At 47.4% G+C, this 20,009-nt stretch overlaps 2 protein-coding genes across 3 annotated transcripts in view; one reads left to right on the forward strand and one right to left on the reverse strand.

The window, feature by feature from the left end:
• Window positions 1–1,282: 1,282 nt before the first annotated feature.
• Window positions 1,283–9,508, forward strand: rpl37a (ribosomal protein L37a). The gene is made up of 4 exons (XM_041200496.1): window positions 1,283–1,355; window positions 3,330–3,458; window positions 7,565–7,647; window positions 9,370–9,508. Exons 1-4 carry the CDS (start codon window positions 1,353–1,355, stop codon window positions 9,431–9,433), a joined length of 279 nt encoding a protein of 92 aa, XP_041056430.1. The 5' UTR covers window positions 1,283–1,352; the 3' UTR covers window positions 9,434–9,508.
• A 5,491-nt stretch (window positions 9,509–14,999) lies between these two features.
• retreg2 (reticulophagy regulator family member 2) overlaps window positions 15,000–20,009 on the reverse strand; it is a 71,750-nt gene continuing 66,740 nt past the window's right edge. For both annotated transcript variants that reach the window (XM_041200493.1, XM_041200495.1), the window contains exons 8-9: window positions 17,772–17,907; window positions 15,000–17,376 (exon numbers count right to left, since the gene is read on the reverse strand). In XM_041200493.1, coding sequence (XP_041056427.1) covers window positions 16,766–17,376; window positions 17,772–17,907 — 747 coding nt within the window. In that variant the 3' untranslated portion in view covers window positions 15,000–16,765. The remainder of the gene's footprint in view (window positions 17,377–17,771; window positions 17,908–20,009) is intronic.

Consider the following 20,009-nt stretch of genomic DNA (forward strand, 5'->3'; position numbering starts at 1 on the left):
GAAGTTCAATGCAGAGAAATGTGAAGAGGTACATTTTGGTAGGGAGAACTTGGAGAGACAGCATAAGATAACGAGTATAATTCTAAAGAGGGCGCAGGATCAGAGGGATAAAAGCAAAAAACTGCGGATGCTGGAAATCCAAAACAAAAACAAAAATTCCTGGAAAAACTCAGCAGGTCTGGCAGCATCTGCGGAGAGGAGCACAGTTAACAACAGTTCTATTGAAGGGTCATTCGGACTCGAAACATTAACCGTGCTCCTCTCCGCAGATGCTGCCAGACCTGCTGAGTTTTTCCAGGTATTTTTGTTTTTGTGCAGGATCAGAGGGACTTGGGTACATAAGTCATTGACGGTGGCAGGGCAGGTTGAGAGAGTGGTTAATAAAGCAAACAGTATCCTAGGCTTTATAAATAGGGGCATTGTGCACAAGAGCAAGGAGGTTATGTGTAAGACACTAATTTGGCTTCAGCTGGAGTATTGCATCCGGTTCTGGGCGCTGCACATTAGGAAAGATGTGATGTGAAGGCATTGGAGAGAGCGCAGAAAGGATTCACGAGATTGGTTCCAGGGATGAGAAACTTCAGTTGTGAAGATAGATTGATGAAATTAGGACTGTTTTCCTTGGAGGAATGAAGGCTTGGAGGAGATTTGATAGAGATATTCAAAATCATGAGGGATCTGGACAGATTAGATAGGGAGAAAAAGTTCCCATTCTTGAAAGGATCAAGAATGAGTGTGCACAGATTTAAAGTAATTGGCAAAAGAACCGATATCAACTTGAGGAAAAGCTTTTTCACACAGCTAGTGATTAAGGCCTGAGAGCTTGATGGGGGCGGATTCAATCAAAACATTCAAAAGGGAATTAGACACTTATCTGAAAAGGAAGAACGTGAAGACTCATAGGGAGAAGGAAGTGGAATGGCACCAGGTGAATTGCTCATTCAGAAAGCTAGCGCAGACACAATGGTTGAATAGTCTCCTTCTGCACTTTAACAATTCTGTGATTCTGCGATTTTCCCTATCTGGCAAAAGCAGACAAAAATGATGAAATGTATATTGTTTTTGGCTGACTGAGGAAAAGAATATGCCCAAGACGAAGGTTATGGTTTACTGGGTGCAGTGATATCTGCACTCCTATATGTTTCAGAGACTTGGTTAACCTATAGCAGGCATCTCAAAGTACTGGCTGGAGAAGCACCACAAGTAAATTGAGAACCATGGCATGGACTGACTTTTTAAGGCTGGAGGACGCTGTTCCTTTAAATCCAGGGCTGTTCGGCTGTGCGCACGCGCGGACCTGCTGATAAAGCGCCTGCGCATTAGGCTCCGGTCTCTCTGCTCCATCCAGGAAAATGGTGAGTGTCACTTTAAGGCAGCGGGAATCCAATCCGCCGCCATCTGCCTTCCCGGGAGCCATCGGCGGCCAGACAGGCACTGGGGCTTCGCGCCACATCCTCAGCCAGCCGGAGAACTGAGGATTGAGCAGCGGCAACGACATATCAAACGCTCCGGGAGGGAGGGATTCGGCCCTGGAGAGTAGGAGAGACCGAGGCGGAGATTGGGGCCTGGGGCCGGATGGCGGGTTGAGGCCTCGGGGCGGGCGGGGGATTTGTGTCTGGGGGTCGTGTGGGGGTTTGGGGGGTCGTGTGGGGGGGGTTTCGGGTCTGGGGGGCCGTGTTGGGGGGGGGGGGTTGGGTCAGGGGGGCCGTGTGGTGGGGGGGGGGGTTTGGGTCTGGGGGGCCGTGTGGTGGGGGGGGGGGGTTTGGGTCTGGGGGGCCGTGTGGGGGGGTTTGGGTCTGGGGGGCCGTGTGGTGGGGGGGGGGTTTGGGTCTGGGGGGCCGTGTGGGGGGGGTTTGGGTCTGGGGGGCCGTGTGGTGGGGGGGGCGGTTTGGGTCTGGGGGGCCGTGTGGGGGGGTTTGGGTCTGGGGGGCCGTGTGGTGGGGGGGGGGTTTGGGTCTGGGGGGCCGTGTGGGGGGGGTTTGGGTCTGGGGGGCCGTGTGGTGGGTGGGGGGGGTTTGGGTCTGGGGGGCCGTGTGGTGGGGGGGGGGGGTTGGGTCTGGGGGGCCGTGTGGTGGGGGGGGGGTTTGGGTCTGGGGGGCCGTGTGGTGGGGGGGGGGTTTGGGTCTGGGGGGCCGTGTGGTGGGGGGGGGGTTTGGGTCTGGGGGGCCGTGTGGTGGGGGGGGGGTTTGGGTCTGGGGGGCCGTGTGGTGGGGGGGGGGTTTGGGTCTGGGGGGCCGTGTGGTGGGGGGGGGGTTTGGGTCTGGGGGGCCGTGTGGTGTGGGGGGGGTTTGGGTCTGGGGGGCCGTGTGGGGGGGTTTGGGTCTGGGGGGCCGTGTGGTGGGGGGGGTTTGGGTCTGGGGGGCCGTGTGGGAGGTGGGTTTGGGTCTGGGGGGCCGTGTGGTGGGGGGGGTTTGGGTCTGGGGGGCCGTGTGGGAGGTGGGTTTGGGTCTGGGGGGCCGTGTGGTGGGGGGGGGGGGGGTTGGGTCTGGGGGGCCGTGTGGTGGGGGGGGGGTTTGGGTCTGGGGGGCCGTGTGGTGGGGGGGGGGTTTGGGTCTGGGGGGCCGTGTGGGAGGTGGGTTTGGGTCTGGGGGGCCGTGTGGGAGGTGGGTTTGGGTCTGGGGGGCCGTGTGGTGGGGGGGGTTTGGGTCTGGGGGGCCGTGTGGGAGGTGGGTTTGGGTCTGGGGGGCCGTGTGGTGGGGGGGGGGTTTGGGTCTGGGGGGCCGTGTGGTGGGGGGGGGGTTTGGGTCTGGGGGGCCGTGTGGGAGGTGGGTTTGGGTCTGGGGGGCCGTGTGGTCGGGGGGGTTTGGGTCTGGGGGGCCGTGTGGGGGGGTTTGGGTCTGGGGGGCCGTGTGGGAGGTGGGTTTGGGTCCGGGGGGCCGTGTGGGGGGGTTTGGGTCCGGGGGGCCGTGTGGGGGGGTTTGGGTCCGGGGGGCCGTGTGGGGGGGTTTGGGTCCGGGGGGCCGTGTGGGGGGGTTTGGGTCCGGGGGGCCGTGTGGGGGGGTTTGGGTCTGGGGGCCATGTGGGGGGGTTTGGGTCCGGGGGGCCGTGTGGGGGGGTTTGGGTCCGGGGGGCTGTGTGGGGGGGTTTTGGGTCTGGGGGCCGTGTGGGAGGTGGGTTTGGGTCTGGGGGCCGTGTGGGGGGTGGGTTTGGGTCTGGGGGCCGTGTGGGGGGTGGGTTTGGGTCTGGGGGCCGTGTGGGGGGTGGGTTTGGGTCTGGGGGCCGTGTGGGGGGTGGGTTTGGGTCTGGAGGCTTTGCGGGGGTGGTGCGGTTTGGGTCTGGGGTCCGTGTGGTCTGACCTACTGACTGTTTTGCTGTTCTTTCTGTTCCAGGCGAAACGCACCAAGAAGGTGGGGATTGTGGGGAAATATGGAACTCGTTATGGAGCCTCACTCCGTAAGATGGTGAAGAAGATTGAGATCAGCCAACACGCCAAATACACCTGCTCCTTCTGTGGGAAAGTGAGTGCAGCCCAGGGGGAAACACACCAGCAATCCAGACTTGAGACTCACAACCCAAAGCATTCATCTCCCCACCAGTACTGTACCCCAGTGTTATACAGTGACAGACCTGTACCCACCAGTACTGTACCGCAGTGTTATACACTGACAGACCTGTACCCACCAGTACTGTACCGCAGTGTTATACACTGACAGACCTGTCCCCACCAGTACTGTACCGCAGTGTTATACAGTGACAGACCCGTCCCCACCAGTACTGTACCGCAGTGTTATACAGTGACAGACCTGTCCCCACCAGTACTGTACCCCAGTGTTATACAGTGACAGACCTGTCCCCACCAGTACTGTACCCCAGTGTTATACAGTGACAGACCTGTCCCCACCAGTATTGTACCCCAGTGTTATACAGTGACAGACCTGTACCCACCAGTACTGTACCCCAGTGTGATACAGTGACAGACCTGTCCCCACCAGTGCAGCTGATCAATAAGGGTGCGTGTGAGCAGACAGGAGACTGTGCCTGAGTGAGCTGGAGACTGAGTGAGTAGAGAATTAAGTTCACGTGGGAATTCGGTGTATTAATATATGTAGCTTCCAGTACATGCAAATGCACCACACTGTGAGCCCAACTGATAATCTTAAATTGGTTATCAGCCTAATTCTTAGCACATTGAGGATTATTTAGCAAATGTTGTCCAATCGTGGAATCACATCTAATGTTGGACGCTGTGTTTACAGTTTTGTGAGCACGGGCTGGTTGTGTACGGTCTGTATCTTGCCCATTGCAAACAGTGGAAGGGACATGCTGTTTGCCAGTCTTTGGGATGTACAGCCTACATGTGTGGCATCACACTGGCAGTGAAATTCATATACCACATTACTCATTGTGTGTTGGGACGAATGTCTTTTTGGTTTGATGGCAGAATCCTGTTAGTGGTGGGTACCACTTGTGGTACTACATAGTGTTGAGGGCTTTGAGGAGCTGGCACGAAAGAGTTGAGGCCTGGGGTAGATCAGCAATGATCTTATTGAATGGTGGGGCAGGCTTGAGGAGCCGAATGACCTACTGCTCCTATTTCTTAGATTCCTTATAGTAGTGTAAAACAGCTAGCTTCACCTGTTGCTTAAATTTTTGTCATACCTTGCCCTTCCGGGGTAATCTGAGGTAGACTGGGCACCTTTCAAGGCCGAAAGTGTCGACCTTAGACCCATTCACGAGTTTGTGTGATAAACAGCGTGAAATGATCTGATCAGGGTAGCCATTATCCTGCATCAAGCTTGCATGGTGAGCAAATGGCTCAGGCCCTATTTAAGAGGTTGCCGATAAGACCAATCTTATAGTGTGTGGAACTGTAAGAATCCCAATGTGTATATTAACCAGTAAAGGTAAGCTCGCGGTAGACCAGGGTAGAGAATCCCCTGGAAGATTCCTCAACTAGTATGACAAGGAGTTAGTTTGATTGCTCCATTTCAAACTTGAGCAGTCAAATGAAGTCCATTAAGACATGTAAGGAAATTGTTAAATGCAGCTGCAGGTTTAAATACAGCAAAGGTATCATCCACATATTGGAAATATGCGAGGTGTAGGAGGTTAGTGTCATTTAATCAAAGACACGTATCTCATGGAACCCAACAAAGATGTTTGTGAGAGCTGGGCCTAGAGGGGATCTCATGGCAAACACCATCTATTTAGACATTCATGGTGCCATTAAAACTGAACTCAACTGTGCAAGTTGCCGCGTTCATAAGCTCAATGAATACTGATTCATGCAATGGTGGCGGGTCTAGATTGCTGTGATGTAGGCTAGCAATGTTAAATAAGCACATGGACACAGCATTGCTATCAGTATGCAAGTCCTGTATGGCGTTCGCAAGTGTGAAGGAATCCTTCACCATTCATGTGGAAAACTTGGTCAAAACTGGTTGTAACAATTCGCCCAACCATTTGGCCAATTCTTGTTGTGCAGAACCAGTCATAGAAAAGATAGGGTGTAAAGGGACACCACTGTTGTGTGACTTGGGCAGCCCATACCTAAGCAGATGCAGTGAACTGTGAAGATATATATAATATATATGGAGTTTCTGGCTAGGCACTTGGAAAAACACAAGGTAATCAGGAAGAGTCAGCGTCGTTTGGTGAAAGTGAAATCATGTTTAACCAATTTATTGGTGTCCTTTGAAGGAGTAACATGTGCTGTGGATAAAGAGGAGCCTATAGGTATACTGTATTTCCAGAAGGCATAAGGTGCCACATGAAAAGTTACTGAAGAAAATAAAAGCTCATGGTATAAGGGGTAACATTAGTATGGACAGAAGATTGGCTAGCTAGCAGAAAACAGTATACACAAATGGGTCTTTTTCTGATTGGCAGGATGTGATGGGTGGAGTTCTGCAGGGGTCTGTTCTGGGGCCTCAACTTTTTACAATTGCTATCAATGAGAGGAGTGAAGGCATGGTAGCTAAATTTGTAGATGGTTGTGAAGAGGATATGAGGTTGCAGACAGATTGAGTTGAGTGAGTGGGCAAAAATCTGGCATATGGAATATAATCTGGGAAAATGTGAATTGATCAGTTTGGCGGGAAGAATAAAAAAGCAGAGATTTACTCAAGTGGAGAATGCAGAATTCCGAGGTGCAGAGGGATCTAGGTGTTTCTTATTCGTTCATGGGGTATGGGCATCGCTGGCTAGGCCAGCATTTATTGCCCATCCCTAATTGCCCTTGTTCAGAGGGCATTTAAGAGCCAGACCAGGTAAGGATGGCAGATTTCCTTCCCTAAAGGATATTAGTGACCCAGATGGGTTTTTACAACAATCGGCAATGGTTTCATGGTCATCATCAGACTTTTAATTCCAGATTTTCATCGAATTCAAATTTCACCATCTGCCAGGTCGAAATTGAATCCGGGTCCCCAGAGCATTACCCTCGGTCTCTGAAATACCAGCCCAGTGACAATACCACTATGCCACCGCCTCTACAGTGTTCTAGTGCATGAGTAACAAAAAGTTAGTATGCAGGTACAGTAAGTAAGAAGGCTAATGGAATGCTATCCTTTATTACAAGTGGAATTGAACATAAAAGTAAGGATGTTATGCTTCAGTTATACAGGGCATTGGTGAGACCACACCTTGGATACTGTGAGCAGTTTTGGTCTCCTTATTTAAGGAAGATGTAAATACATTGGAGGCGGTTCAGAGGAGGTTTACTAGATTGATACCTGGAATGAGTGGGTTGTCTTATGAGGAAAGATTGGACAGACCGGGCTTGTTTCCACTGGAGTTTAGAAGAGTGAGGGGTGATTTGATTGAAGTATACAAGACCCTGAACGGCCTTGACAAGGTGGACGTGGAAAGGATGTTTCCTCTTGTGGGTGAGTCCAGAACTAGGGGGCACTGTTTTAAAATTAGGGGTTGCCCTTTTAGGACAGATGAGGACAATTTTTTTTCGGAAGGTTGTGTGACTTTGGAACTCTCTGCCTGAGAAGGTGGTGGAGGCGGGGGTCATTGAATATTTTTAAGTCAGAGGTAGATAGATTCTTGTTAGGCAAGAGAATCAAAGGTTATCAGGGGTAGATGGGAATGTGGAAATTGAAACACAAGATGATCAGCCATGATCTTATTGAATGGCGGAGCAGGGTTGAGGGGCCGAATGGCTAACTTCTATTTCGTATGTTCATATGTACCCCATGTTATACAGTGACAGACCTGTACCCACCAGTGCTGTAACCCAGTGTTATACAGTGACAGACCTGTACCCACCAGTGCTGTAACCCAGTGTTACACAGTGACAGACCTGTACCCACCAGTGCTGTAACCCATGTTATACAGTGACAGACCTGTACCCACCAGTGCTGTAACCCAGTGTTATACAGTGACAGACCTGTACCCACCAGTGCTGTAACCCAGTGTTATACAGTGACAGACCTGTACCCACCAGTGCTGTAACCCAGTGTTATACAGTGACAGACCCATCCCCACCAGTACTATACCCCAGTGTTATACAGTGACAGACCTGTATTAACCAGTACTGTACCCTGATTGGATATGTTGTGTTCTGAGGTTGACTGAGTAATTCTCCTGCTGAGTGACTCTTGTTTCTCTTTCACAGACAAAGATGAAGCGGAGGGCAGTCGGTATCTGGCATTGTGGATCTTGCATGAAAACAGTGGCTGGAGGAGCTTGGGCCTACAAGTAAGTCTGAGCAGTTTGTATGGGGACAATGAGGAGCAGTCGGCAGTTTGGGAATGGGAAGCAGTGTGGGTGGGGGTTAGTGAACTGAGATCATCATCAAGGGAGCAGTTGAGCTTGGGATAGGGAGCAGTGATGTGGCAGAGGCCAGTGTGGGGCTCAGCCTAACCCATTGTCATGTGCATTCTACAGTGCCTTTCACAGCATTTGGGCATGTTGAAGGGTTTCCCAACAAATTGAGTCTTTTTCAAGTGCAGGCTGAGCAGCATCCCATTTGTGCAGAGTAACTTAAAGCAAAATACTGTGGATGCTGGAAATCTGAAACAACAAAAACAAAAAATCCTGGGAAAACTCAGCAGGTCTGACAGCGTCTGTGGAGAGAGAAACTGAGTCCGTATCGCCATTCTCGGCGACGGATGAAATGTCAACCTGGACTGTGCCCTGATATATGGGCTGGAGTTTGAACCCATGACCTGACTGAGGAAAACGTGGTTTGATTGAAGGGGAAGAGTGTGCAGTTGCACATCACTTCAGAGTGATGTCTGGTTATGAGTTGGCTATTTAACTGGGCTCTGTGGATTGCCCAGGTAGTGCAGGTAGCAACAACTTGTGTCGCTTTTCAAAGAAGTCATTTTTGGTGGTGGCCATCATTGGCAAAACTGGTGTTAGTTATTGATCCCTAGTTGCCTTTGAGAAGATGAGGAATCTCTGAAGACAAATGTAGCAGAAAAGCTCTGGATGGAGTGCTGCCCTGTAGGGGTGGGGGAGTGTGGTGGGGTCAGTACTGAGGGAGCGCTGCCCTGTCAGGGGGTTGGTTCGGTACTGAGGGAGCGTTGCCCTGTCGGGGTTGGTTCGGTACTGAGGGAGCGTTGCCCTGTCAGGGGGTTGGTTTAGTACTGAGGGAGCGTTGCCCTGTCAGGGAGTTGGTTCAGTACTGAGGGAGCGCTGCCCTGTCAGGGGGTTGGTTCAGTACTGAGGGAGTGCTGCCCTGTCAGGGGGTTGGTTCAGTACTGAGGGAGCGCTGCCCTGTCAGGGGGTTGGTTCAGTACTGAGGGATCGCTGCCCTGTCAGGGTGTTGGTTCAGAAGTGAGGGAGCGCTGCTCTGTAAGGGGGGGTGGTTCAGTACTGAGGGAGCGGTGCTCTGTCAGGGGGGTGGTTCAGTACTGAGGGATCGCTGCCCTGTCAGGGTGTTGGTTCAGAAGTGAGGGAGCGCTGCTCTGTCAGGGGGGGTGGTTCAGTACTGAGGGAGCGGTGCTCTGTCAGGGGGGTGGTTCAGTACTGAGGGAGCGCTGCCCTGCAAACAGTTAAGATTTCAGGTCGATGACTTTTCATCAGAACAGCTGATATTAACTCTGTTTCTCCAGGTACACCCAGATCAGCTGAGTAATTTTAATTTCAGATTTGTAGCATCTGCAGGATTTTTCTTTTTGGTTCAGATGATCTGATCATTTAACTCTGCTGTTTGTGTAATCTTGCTGAGCACAAATTGATTGTTGTCTCCATTACAATGGTGTTTACATTTAAGAGAAATCTCCAGATGTGAAAGGTGCTATACAAATGCAACTCTTCCTTGTTGGCCTGCTTTGGGATTGTTTGGTGGAGCAATGTTCAGGCTTCCTGATTTTGGGAGTGGGGTTGGGGTGGGGCCTCTGTCTCTTGTGTGTTTGGGAGAGGGGGCCCTGGAATTTGGTTTTGACATGCTCTGTTTTTTCCCTTTCCTGCCAGCACCACCTCTGCCGTTACAGTAAAGTCTGCAATTCGCCGTCTGCGGGAGCTGAAGGATCAGTGAGCACTGGCTGTGGAGTCTGGCCTCTTCCAGAGGTTTATGTGTCCTCAAACTTGTTAATAAAACATTAAATGAAAAGGCACGACTGCTTCTTTCATTGATTTGCTGGCAAGACCTGTAAGCAACTTAACAATGGATGTTGCAAAGAAGCCAAAACTAGACTGTATTCTGCCTGTGCAAACAAGGTTAGAATTTGTGCTGCAGTAAGAGTCCCTTCATTCTGTAAACAGGATTGAACTCCTTGTTACTATTGAGGTAAAGTATTTTTGGCACGGGTGAGGGCAGTGAAGTGAGGTATGGATGTTTGAGTTGCAACAAATAGTGGCTGTCAAATTGCCCCACAGTGCAGGTACTGTATGTTGCTAATGTGATTTTTCAATGTGGTGATTGCTAATTTGGGGGTTTGGTTTAAATTCTTAGCCCATGATGCTTTAAACCCCCAATATCTGCTAATTTAAGGAAACTACTATTTTTAGTATCCACAAATTGTTCCTCTTGTAATGAAGTGTAGTTATCACACTTCAGGGATGTTTCTAATACATTTCCCTTCCCAAATCTGAGAGTAATCTTTAGCATCACTCTATCCATAGTAAAACCTGATAATGGGTCACCATCTTCAAAGCCTTACAACTAATAGTGGGTTGAAGTGTTGCAAACTTTTAGGTTTCTGCTTAACTCAGAATAAAATTGTGGATTAATACAGAACAGGGGCAGGCCATAGTATCTGTGCTGGCCTTTTGGATGAACAATTAGTCCCTCTCACTGTCCTTTGCCTGTGGTCCTTTCAGATGTTTGTCCAATTCTCTTTTTTGGATCTGGTTCCACCACTTTCAGGCAATGCATTCCAGATCACAAATGGTCTTTGAATAAATTCTTTATTTTGCCCCTCCTTTTCAGTTACTTGAGGTCTCTGATTATTGACCTTTCTGCATTGGAACGAGGTAGATGAGGAGAAATTCTCGTCAAAATCTTTGATAAACACTGCTATTTAGTGCCCTCTAGGCCTCTCTGCTCCAGGGAGAATGGATCCAGCTTCTCTGGTGTCTCCATGTGGCTGGAGGCCATCATCCCTAGAACAATTGTGCTAGACTGAAGCCCTTAGGAACATAGGAAATAGGAGCAAGGGTTGGCCATTCAGCCCCTGGAGTGTGCTCTGCTATTCAACTAGATCATGGCTGATCTTCTATTGCAGCACTATATTTTCCTGCCATTTTGCTTGATGTCTTTAGCATCTAGAAATCTATTAATCTGTCTTGAACATACTCAATGACTCAACCTTCTGGGGTAGAAAATTCCAAAGATTCACCACCCTCTGAGAGAAGAAATTACTCCTCATCTCAGACCTAAATAGGTTGCCCTGTATTCTGAGACTGCCCATGGTTCTAGACCCCATGCTGCCAGCCAGGGGAAACATCTTGCTGCACCTACCCTGTTGAGCCCTTTAAGAATTTTGTATGTAACAATGAGATCACCTCATTCTTCTAAATTCTAGAGAATACAGGCCTAGTCTCATCAATCTCTCCACCTAAGATGATCCTGCCATCACGGGAATTAGTCTGGTGAACCTTTGTTGTACTCCCTCAATGAGAAGTATAGACCAAGACCATACAATATACTCTGGATCTGATCTCACCAAGTCTCTATAGAAAAAAAACCAACTGCAGTAAGATATCATTACACCTGCACTCAAATCCCCTTGCAACAAAGGCTAACAGTCCATTTGCTTTCCTGATTGCTTGCAGCATCTGCGTGTTAGCTTTCAGTGACTTACGAACAAGAACACGCGGTCCTTTTGGTCATCAACACTTCCTAAACTCTGTTAGGCAAAATAGAAATGCAAAATGGATAACTTCACATTTTTTTGCATTTTCTTCCATCTGCCACATTCTTGTCCACTCACGAAGCCTGTCTAAATCCCCTTAAAACCTCTGCATCTTCATCACAACTCATTTCCACCTATTGTGTTAACAAATTTGGAAATATTACATTTGGTAAGATGAGCAAAATTCTAGCTCATGGAATAAAAGGGAAAGTAGGTACTAGGATAAGAAAGTGGCTGAGTAACAGGAGACTGATAAATGGTTATTTTTCAGATTGGAGGAAGGTTTGTAGTGGAGTTACATAGGAGTCAGTGTTGGGACCCTTGCTGTGCCTGATATATATTAATGACCTGGATCATGGTGTTCAGGGCATGATGTCAAAATTTACGAAGATTGGAAACGTCAACTGATGAGGATAGTCTTGAATGTAGACATGTTGGTGGATTGGACAGGTGAAATTTAATGCAGAGAAGTGAGGTGATTCATTTTGGCAGGAAGAATATGGAGAGAGTATAAAATAAAGGAGTAACTTTAAAGAAGGTGCAGAAATAGAGGGATCTGTGTATATGTGCATAAGTCATTGAAGATGGCAAGGCATGTTGCAGAGAGCAGTTACTAAAGCATACAAGATTTTATTAATAGTTGAGTAAAGCATTGAGTACAAGAGTAAGGAGGTCATGTTGAATTTGTATAAAATGCTAGTTAGGCCTCATCTGGAGTACTGTGTCCAGTTCTGGGCCCATACCTGAAGGATGTGAAGGCATTGGAGAGAATACAGTGGAGATTCACAAGAATGATTCCTGGGATAAAGAACTGTAGCTATGAGGATGGATTGGAGAGGTTGGGGCTGTTTTCCTTGGAGAAGAGGATGCTTGATGGAGGTATTCAAGATCCTTAGGGGTATGGACAGGGTAAATAGTGAGAAACTGTTCCCACTCAAGAGAGCATCAAGAACTAGAGGGCACAGATACAAAATAATTGGCAAAAGGAGTAAATGTGATGTGAGGAAAAATGTTTTCACCCAGAGGGTGGTTGGAGTCTGGAACAACTTTCTGAAAGGGTGGTGGAGGTTTGATCCAGGTTTTCAAAAGGGAAGGGATTACTAACTGAAAAGAGAATGCAAGGTTACAGGGGTAAGGCAGGGGAGTGGGACTAGGTGGAATGCTCTTTCAGAGAGCCAGTTGTAGACTCAATGGGCCAAATGGCCTGCACTGTAGATTCTGGTCCCCACATCCAAATCACTGATATAGAATGTGAATAGCTGAGGCCCAAGCACTAATCCTTGCAGTATCTAATCACAGTCTACCAACCTGAGAATGACTTGTTTATTCCTACTCTTATCTGTCCGTTAGCCAGTTCTCAATTCATGCTGACATGTAAGATCAGAAGAGTTGAATGCATTGCTCAAAAGATTTCAATTCATCGGGCAATGGTATCACTTCTGGAGAAAGAGGGAGCTGTACCGCTAAGAGGGGCTTCACTTGAACCATGCTGGGTCCACTGTCTTCACAACTCAAATAACTAGGGCTGTAGGCAGGGTTTTAATTAGTTTTAATAGATTTAGAAAGTTAAAGGACAAGGCAATAGTTGCAGTATGGGTAATGATAACCAGAGTGTGAGCGGAAGGGGCAGAGTGTACAAACACAAGCAGCGGCAGACATTTAAGGAAACATTTTATAACTCTCAACAAAGATATATTCCATTGAAAAAGTCTGAGAAGGATGTACCATCTATGGTTAACTAAGGAAGATAAGGGTGGTATCAAATTGAAATTAAAGGTGTACAATGTTACAAAGATTAGTGGTGGGCCAGAAGATTGGGAAAGTTAGAGACCAGCAAAGGATGACTAAAAATAGAGAAATTAGAATGACTGCAAACTAGCAACAAATATAAAAACAGTAAAAAGTTCTACAAGTCTATAAAAGAAACTAATGGGACTAAAGGCTGATGAGTTCCCTAGACCCAATGGCCTGCATCCTAGGGTCTTAAAGGAAGTGGCTGGGGAGATAGTGGATGCATTTTTCTTTCTTTATTCTTTCATGGGATATGGATGTCTTTGGCAAGGCTACCGTTTGTTGCCCATTCCTAATTGTCCTTGAGCTGAGTGGCTTGCTAGGCCATCTCAGAGGGCAGTTAAGAGTCAGCCACATTGCTGTAGGTCTGGAGTCACGTGTAGGCCAGACCGGATAAGGATGGCAGGTTTCCTTTCCTGAAGGACATTAGTGAAAGAGATGGGTTTTTATGACAATTGATCGTTTCAAGGCCACCATTACTGAGACTAGCTTTCAATTCCAGATTTTATTAATTGTATCCAGCTGCTGTAGTGGGATTTGAACCTGTGTCCCAGAGATTTAGCCTGGGCCTCTGGATCACTAGTCTAGTGAAATATGGTTGCAATCTTTCAAAGTTCTCTAGATTCTGGAAAATTCTCAATAGATTGGAAAATTGCAATGTAATACCCTTGTTAAGTCCTCGTCACAGTGGGTAAGGTCCCACTCTGAGCCAAAAACTCTGTGTTCAAGTCCCACTCCAGGACTTGGTAGCCATGGAAGTTGCATTCATAACATCGCCAAACAGATTGCAAATCCTTGCAATATACCTATGGCAGACTTACAGTAAGAGTCTCTTGGATTGCCAGGCTTAATGTGAGTGGTGACCCTCAAGCTATAGCCTCTGGCTACAAAAAAAACTAGCTATGGAAACAGACATAAAAACAAAAAACTGCAGATGCTGGAAATCCAAAACAAACAGAATTACCTGGAAAAACTTAGCAGGTCTGGCAGCATCGGCGGAGAAGAAGAGAGTTGATGTTTCGAGTCCTCATGACCCTTCAACAGAACTAGGTGAATCCAAGGAAGGGGTGAAATATAAGCTGGTTTAAGGTGTGTGTGTGGGTGGGGGGAGAGAAGTGGAGGGGGGTGGTGTGGTTGATGATCTGCTTCTATCACTGCTTGCTTGTCCCTACAACCACACCACCCCCTCCACTTCTCTCCCCCCACCCAACCCCAACACCACCCCCACCTTAAACCAGCTTATATTTCACCCATTCCTTGGATTCACCTAGTTCTATTTAAGGGTCATGAGGACTCGAAATGTCAACTCTCTTCTTCTCCGCCGATGCTGCCAGACCTGCTGAGTTTTTCCAGGTAATTATGGAAACAGACATATGCTTTGTCTGCCTCATGCACCACTATACACAGGAAAAGAAAAATTATGTAACACCCTTATTCAAGTAAGAAGGGGAAGAGAAGACCAGCTAGCCTGACATCTGTCACTGGGAAACTGCTGAAATCCACCATTAAGGAGGTAGTGCAGGACACTTAGAAAATCATAATACCATCAGGCACATCAACATGGTTTATGAAAGGGGAATCATGTTGGACAAGTTTATTAGAGCTCTTTGAGCATATAACAATTTCTTCTTCATCGGGTCGTTAATCTTTGGAATTCTCTACCCCAGAGAGCAGTGGAGGCTGGCTCATTGATATATTCAAGGCTGAGTTAGGCAGATTTTTCCTTGACAAGGCAGTCAAGGGTTATGAGGGGCAGGCAGGAAAATGGAGTTGAGGCCATAATCCGATCAGCCATGATCCTACTGAATGGTGTAGCAGGCTTGAAGAATTGAACAGCCTTGAGCTCCTACTTTTTGCGTTCTTACACTCAATGAATGAAAACAACATAAATGGTGTAAATAATTAGAGTGTTTGAATACAGAATTCCTGACAGTGCAATCGAGATTGGGGTGAAAATAGGTTCCATAGCACCTTTATTTTGAGCAGTGGCTGAGACTGGTAGTGTAGTTGGTTGAAATTTGAAGTTCCAACTCAGTGACCTTGATCCACTCATACAAAAACATTAAACTTCTTCCTGCATTGCATCCAGGTCTTTAAATCTACGATTCTGGCATTGACCTCTGACATCTCTTGCTAATACCTTCTGAGCATGTTTCTGGAGTGCCTCTAGCCCCCTGCCCCTGTCACTAGGGTACAGGAAGTATATTACTCCTTCTTTTCACCCGTTCTACCAAGAACTCCAGTATCTGAAAAGTTGAGGACTAGCTCTCTTCCACGGTCAGCCATTGTTGAACAACACAATATTCAGAAAGGATCAGGCAGAGTGCTGCAAGAATAGGAGGAGATGCAAGAGCACAGTAGGGATAAAGCAGCAGCGTAGGAAAGGCAGAGTGTGCTACGACAGCAAACAAAGGAAAAATCAAATGGCCTCACAGGGCAGCACGTAAGTAATTGGCTGGTGAGCATAAAGATTTTCTTCTCTCTAGGGCAGTGGTATAAACCGAGATTGGCAAATTATAAAGTGCTATGTTAAATTTGTAGCTTAACTAGTTAAACTAATGAATAAAACTACAAATGAGTAAAACATTTAAGTTGACTCCCTATAAAATAAAGTGACATCAGCAGAAGGAAAGCAGCTGATTGGTAACTGGTGACTATGTAAGTCTTAACGTTCAGTCAGAACGTTCTGATGGAGGATCATCAATCTGAAACATTGAGTCTGTTTCTCTCCACAGAAGCTGCCAGACCTGCAGGAGCATGGAATACAAACAAAGGAAGTTGTGCTAAATCTTTAAAACAATCATTGGTTTGGCCTGGAGTATTGTGCACAGTTCTGGGCATCATATCTCAGGGAGGATGGTCAAGGCCTTGGAGACACCTAAATGGGGAGTGCTGCACTGTCGGAGGTGCCATTTTTCAGATGAGACTTTAAAATTAGATCATCTGCTGTCCCTCAGGTGGATGTAAAAGACCCTATGGTACTATGTTGAAGAGCAGGGATGTTCTCTCCAGTGTCTTAGCCCAATATTGATCCCTTGACCAACATCACTAGAAAAAAAAAATTATGGTCATTATCACATTGCTGTTTTTGGCATTTGTTTACAAACTGGTTGTCACAATTCTTACATTACAAAAATCACTATACTTAAGAAATACTTCATTGGTTGTAAAAGCATTTCGGGGCATCCTGAGGCCATGAAAGACGCTAGAGTGACGCAAGTCTTTCTTTTGCATTCACTCTGTATCTTGCTGACACCTTTGCCTCCTCAGTTTATTCGCCTCCTTAACCCAGGGAAGCTGAAGCCAATTACTGCCCTCACTCCTACACTGGGTGAGATCAGTTTACTCAGCACAGATTGGGGGTGGTGCGTGGGTTTTTCAGGCTGTGTGGGACTCAGTACCATATCAGGCAAAGCATTATTCAACTGAAGAAAATCTAGTCAATAATTTTAATGAGCTGAGTACTAAGAAAACATTGCTGCTCTTGTAATGAGGATGGGTGTCTGTGGGAATAATGATCCACTGAATGGGCTCTTCACCTTGGACTGGGGCTGAAATCCGGCAGTACCACACAATACGGGACTAGCGAAACAGGGTTTGGGAATGGCAGTGCCATACACACCAAGGGACCAGGCATGGGTTCAGAGGGGGACTCAATGCCACGCAATGAGGGGCACGGCAGGTGTTTCTAACTAACCCAGTATACAGGCTAGCTGCTGACACTAGCTCTCCCTCAGCAGCTCAGCTTCTGTAACCTGCAATGTACTCTGTCCACTGTCCGCCTGTCTGAGCTGCTCATTCAGACCAAGCTCCTTGTCCATCTGATCCAGCTCTCCCTGGTCCAGCAGCTCAAAGTCATCTACCTCCTCATGAGATTCTGCCCCTTTCAGTTCCAATTCCATCGATCCTGCCCTGGAGAGGTTCTGCTGTGATTCTATGGGAAGGAATTCCGAGCTCTCAGAGTGGGTCCCTGCCATTGAGTTAGAAAGCAGGGCAGATAGTGTGTTCTGAACCACTGTGGTGATTGTTGAGTTTACAATCTCCTCACTGAAGGCCTCCAAATTCAAGCTTAGAGTGGACACCGGGCCAGTCTTTGATATGTTCATTGTTGCCTCATTCCCATTGAAATGTGTGTTTACAAAGTGCAAAGGGGAGCTCAGGGTCTGAATGAAGAATTGAGAATCCAGACTGCTGATACTGGGCTCCGGAGGCAGTCCAGGCAAAACATGCGAGGGACTCCCATCACCAGCCAGGTCCTCCACCGAGGGAAACTCCGGCAGGTCTTTAGCAAAAGCTTCCTCTGGCTCACTGTGCATGCTCTGCTGGTCCAGATCTGAAATCACAGGAAGACAGTCACAATCTTACTGCATAGGAGGAGGTTATTCAGCCCATCATGCCTCTGCTAGCTCTTTGAAAGAACTATCCAATGAGTCCCACTCCGTCTGCTCACTCTCCAAACACCTGCTAATTTTTCCTTTTTAACATGCTGGAAGGAAATGGGAAATGTCTGAAAAGGCAGTGGAAACAGATTCAATTGTAACATTCCAAAGGGAACTGGTTAAATACTTCAAGGGGGTATATTTACAACATGATGGGGAAAGAGCAAGGGAATGGGATTAATTGGATAGTTTTTTCAGAAAACTGGCACATGTACAATGGGTTGACTGGTTCCTTCTGTGTTGAGGGATTCTACAAATATATGAGCACATTACAGAACACTTGTCTTACCTTCTGAAACATCTGAGAGTTGTGGGGTTGTCCCTCGGGACATTGTGAATCCACCACTTTCCAGAATGGAAGCCTCTTCATCTGATAGTTCCGAATCAGTGATTGCAAAAGCCAGAGCAGTTGTCCTGACATCTACCTGTCGATATGGAGAAACTCTCAAATTGAGTAGCTCAGTCATGCAACACACAGGCAGTGGAGTACCTTACCCCTCCCCATCTCATCCTCACTCTCACTGACATCAACCTCTGAGAAAACCACACTTCTGACCCCACCTGCCTGATCTCACCCCCACCCACGCACCCTTCACACTTCATCCCCACCCTCCCCCTACTGTCTATAACCCCAAATGCACCTCTCCGACTCCAAACCCTCCAACCTTCTCACTGTTTGCGACTGCCATTCTCAACCCCTGACCTCCCTGATCCACACACCTCTGACCCCTGAACCCTACAGCCCTGGACCCTTATCCTTATTACTATTTCTTATTTTTAAACTGGACTTTCCTATTAAAAAAAGACAATTAAGATGTTTGGCCTTCTATCTGGAAATTATCCCCAGCACAAAATAATTCTTTTCTGTTTCGGAATGTCACACCTCATTATGCCTAAGGAGCTTCTAACAGGTCACTGGGGACTGTACAGACCAATTTCAGAAGGAGCTACAGGAATGCCATTACATTTGATAAGCCAACCTTGTTAGTGGAGTCCATGGGTCTGTTGAGACAATGGCTTCCCAAACACCAGATCCTCAACACGGATGGCATCCCTTTCAACCCATAATGGCTGAGACATTATCAGTCCTGAAAGCTAAATTCCAGACATGCTTTGTTGAAGTCAGGGTGTTGAAGGAAGGGCACATGACCCAAGGCTCTGGCCTTTTGAGCAATTTACTATTACCTTTCTGGGTTGTGCAGCCTGTCTGCTGTTTAACATCCAACTGGCAGGCCACATAGAAGGAAGCTCTGTCTTGGTTGGGCTACCAGCCCATCTAACCTGACTCTACTGGAAGATTTTGTAACATCGTCTACAGAACTGACTCCATCTCTGCGTGCCTACTTCATCTTGCAACCTCAACGCCATCTGAAAAAGTGAATCTTACAACACAGGTCTCCAACCAGCTGACCATTGAACGTCCACATAAAGACTTCATAATGGGGCTCTGACTTTGGGACTCTGGAACTCACGTGAACCAATATTCGGTTTTTATGTGGTCCTCATACTGTACACCTCCTTACTTCTACCCTCACTTCACTGTGTGAATGTGGAGTAGGAAGTTGTGAACACTCCTTTTCGTGGGTTTTGAATGTGTAAAAATAAATTAACCTTCTCAATTAATCCAAACTTGAGTTTGCTGTGGGATTATTAGTAAAATTGGATCACACAAAAACCGAGAGGTTGGGAAAATACGCCACTGCTTATTCTAAAAAAAATCAGAGTGAATAACTTCACACTTCCCCACATTATTCTCCGTCTCCCATCTTGTTGCTCACTCACTTAACCTGTCTATATCGCTTTGCGACTTACCTTTTCACCTAGCTTGGTGTCATCAGCAAACTTAGATACATTAATCTCTGTCTCTTTATCTAAGATGTTAGTATAGATTGTAAATAGCTGAGGCCCCAGCACTGATCCTTTGAGTGCTCCACTATTCACTGCCAGCCAACTTGAAAAATCCCAGTTTATGCCCACCCTGCTTCCTATTTGTTAACTAACCCTTTATCCACGATTATATGTTACCTCCAACTCCATGGGCCCTTATCTTGCCTGTTAGCTTTTGTGTGACATCTTATTGAATGCCTTTTGGAAATCCAGATATATTACATTTTTAAAAATTCATTCACGGGATGTGGGCTTCACTGGCTGGGCCAGCATTTATTGCCCATCTCTAGTTGCCCTAGAGAAGGTGGTGATGAGCTGCCTTCTTGAACCACTGCAGTCCATGTGGTGTAGGTACAGCCACAGTGCTGTTAGAGAGGGAGTTCCAGGATTTTGACCCAGCAACAGTGAGGGAATGGTGATATATTTCCAAGTCAGGAGTGACTTGGAGGGGAAATTCCAGGTGGTGGTGTTCTCATCTATCTGCTGCCCTGTCCTTCTAGATGGTAGTAGTCAAGGGTTTGGAAGGTGCTGTCGAAGAAGCCTTGGTAAATTCCTGCAGTGCATCTTGTAGATGGTACACACTGCTACTGTGCATCAGTGGTGGAGGGAGTGAACGTTTGTGGATGTGGTGCCAATCAAG

Source organism: Carcharodon carcharias, chromosome 12, assembly GCF_017639515.1.
Source record: "Carcharodon carcharias isolate sCarCar2 chromosome 12, sCarCar2.pri, whole genome shotgun sequence".
NCBI classification, from domain to species: domain Eukaryota; kingdom Metazoa; phylum Chordata; class Chondrichthyes; order Lamniformes; family Lamnidae; genus Carcharodon; species Carcharodon carcharias.

Coding starts and splice junctions, on each gene's coding strand:
- rpl37a (XM_041200496.1), top strand. Junction 3,459..7,564: donor CCTGCTCCTTCTGTGGGAAA/GTGAGTGCAGCC, acceptor TCTCTTTCACAG/ACAAAGATGAAGCGGAGGGC. Junction 7,648..9,369: donor GGAGGAGCTTGGGCCTACAA/GTAAGTCTGAGC, acceptor CTTTCCTGCCAG/CACCACCTCTGCCGTTACAG.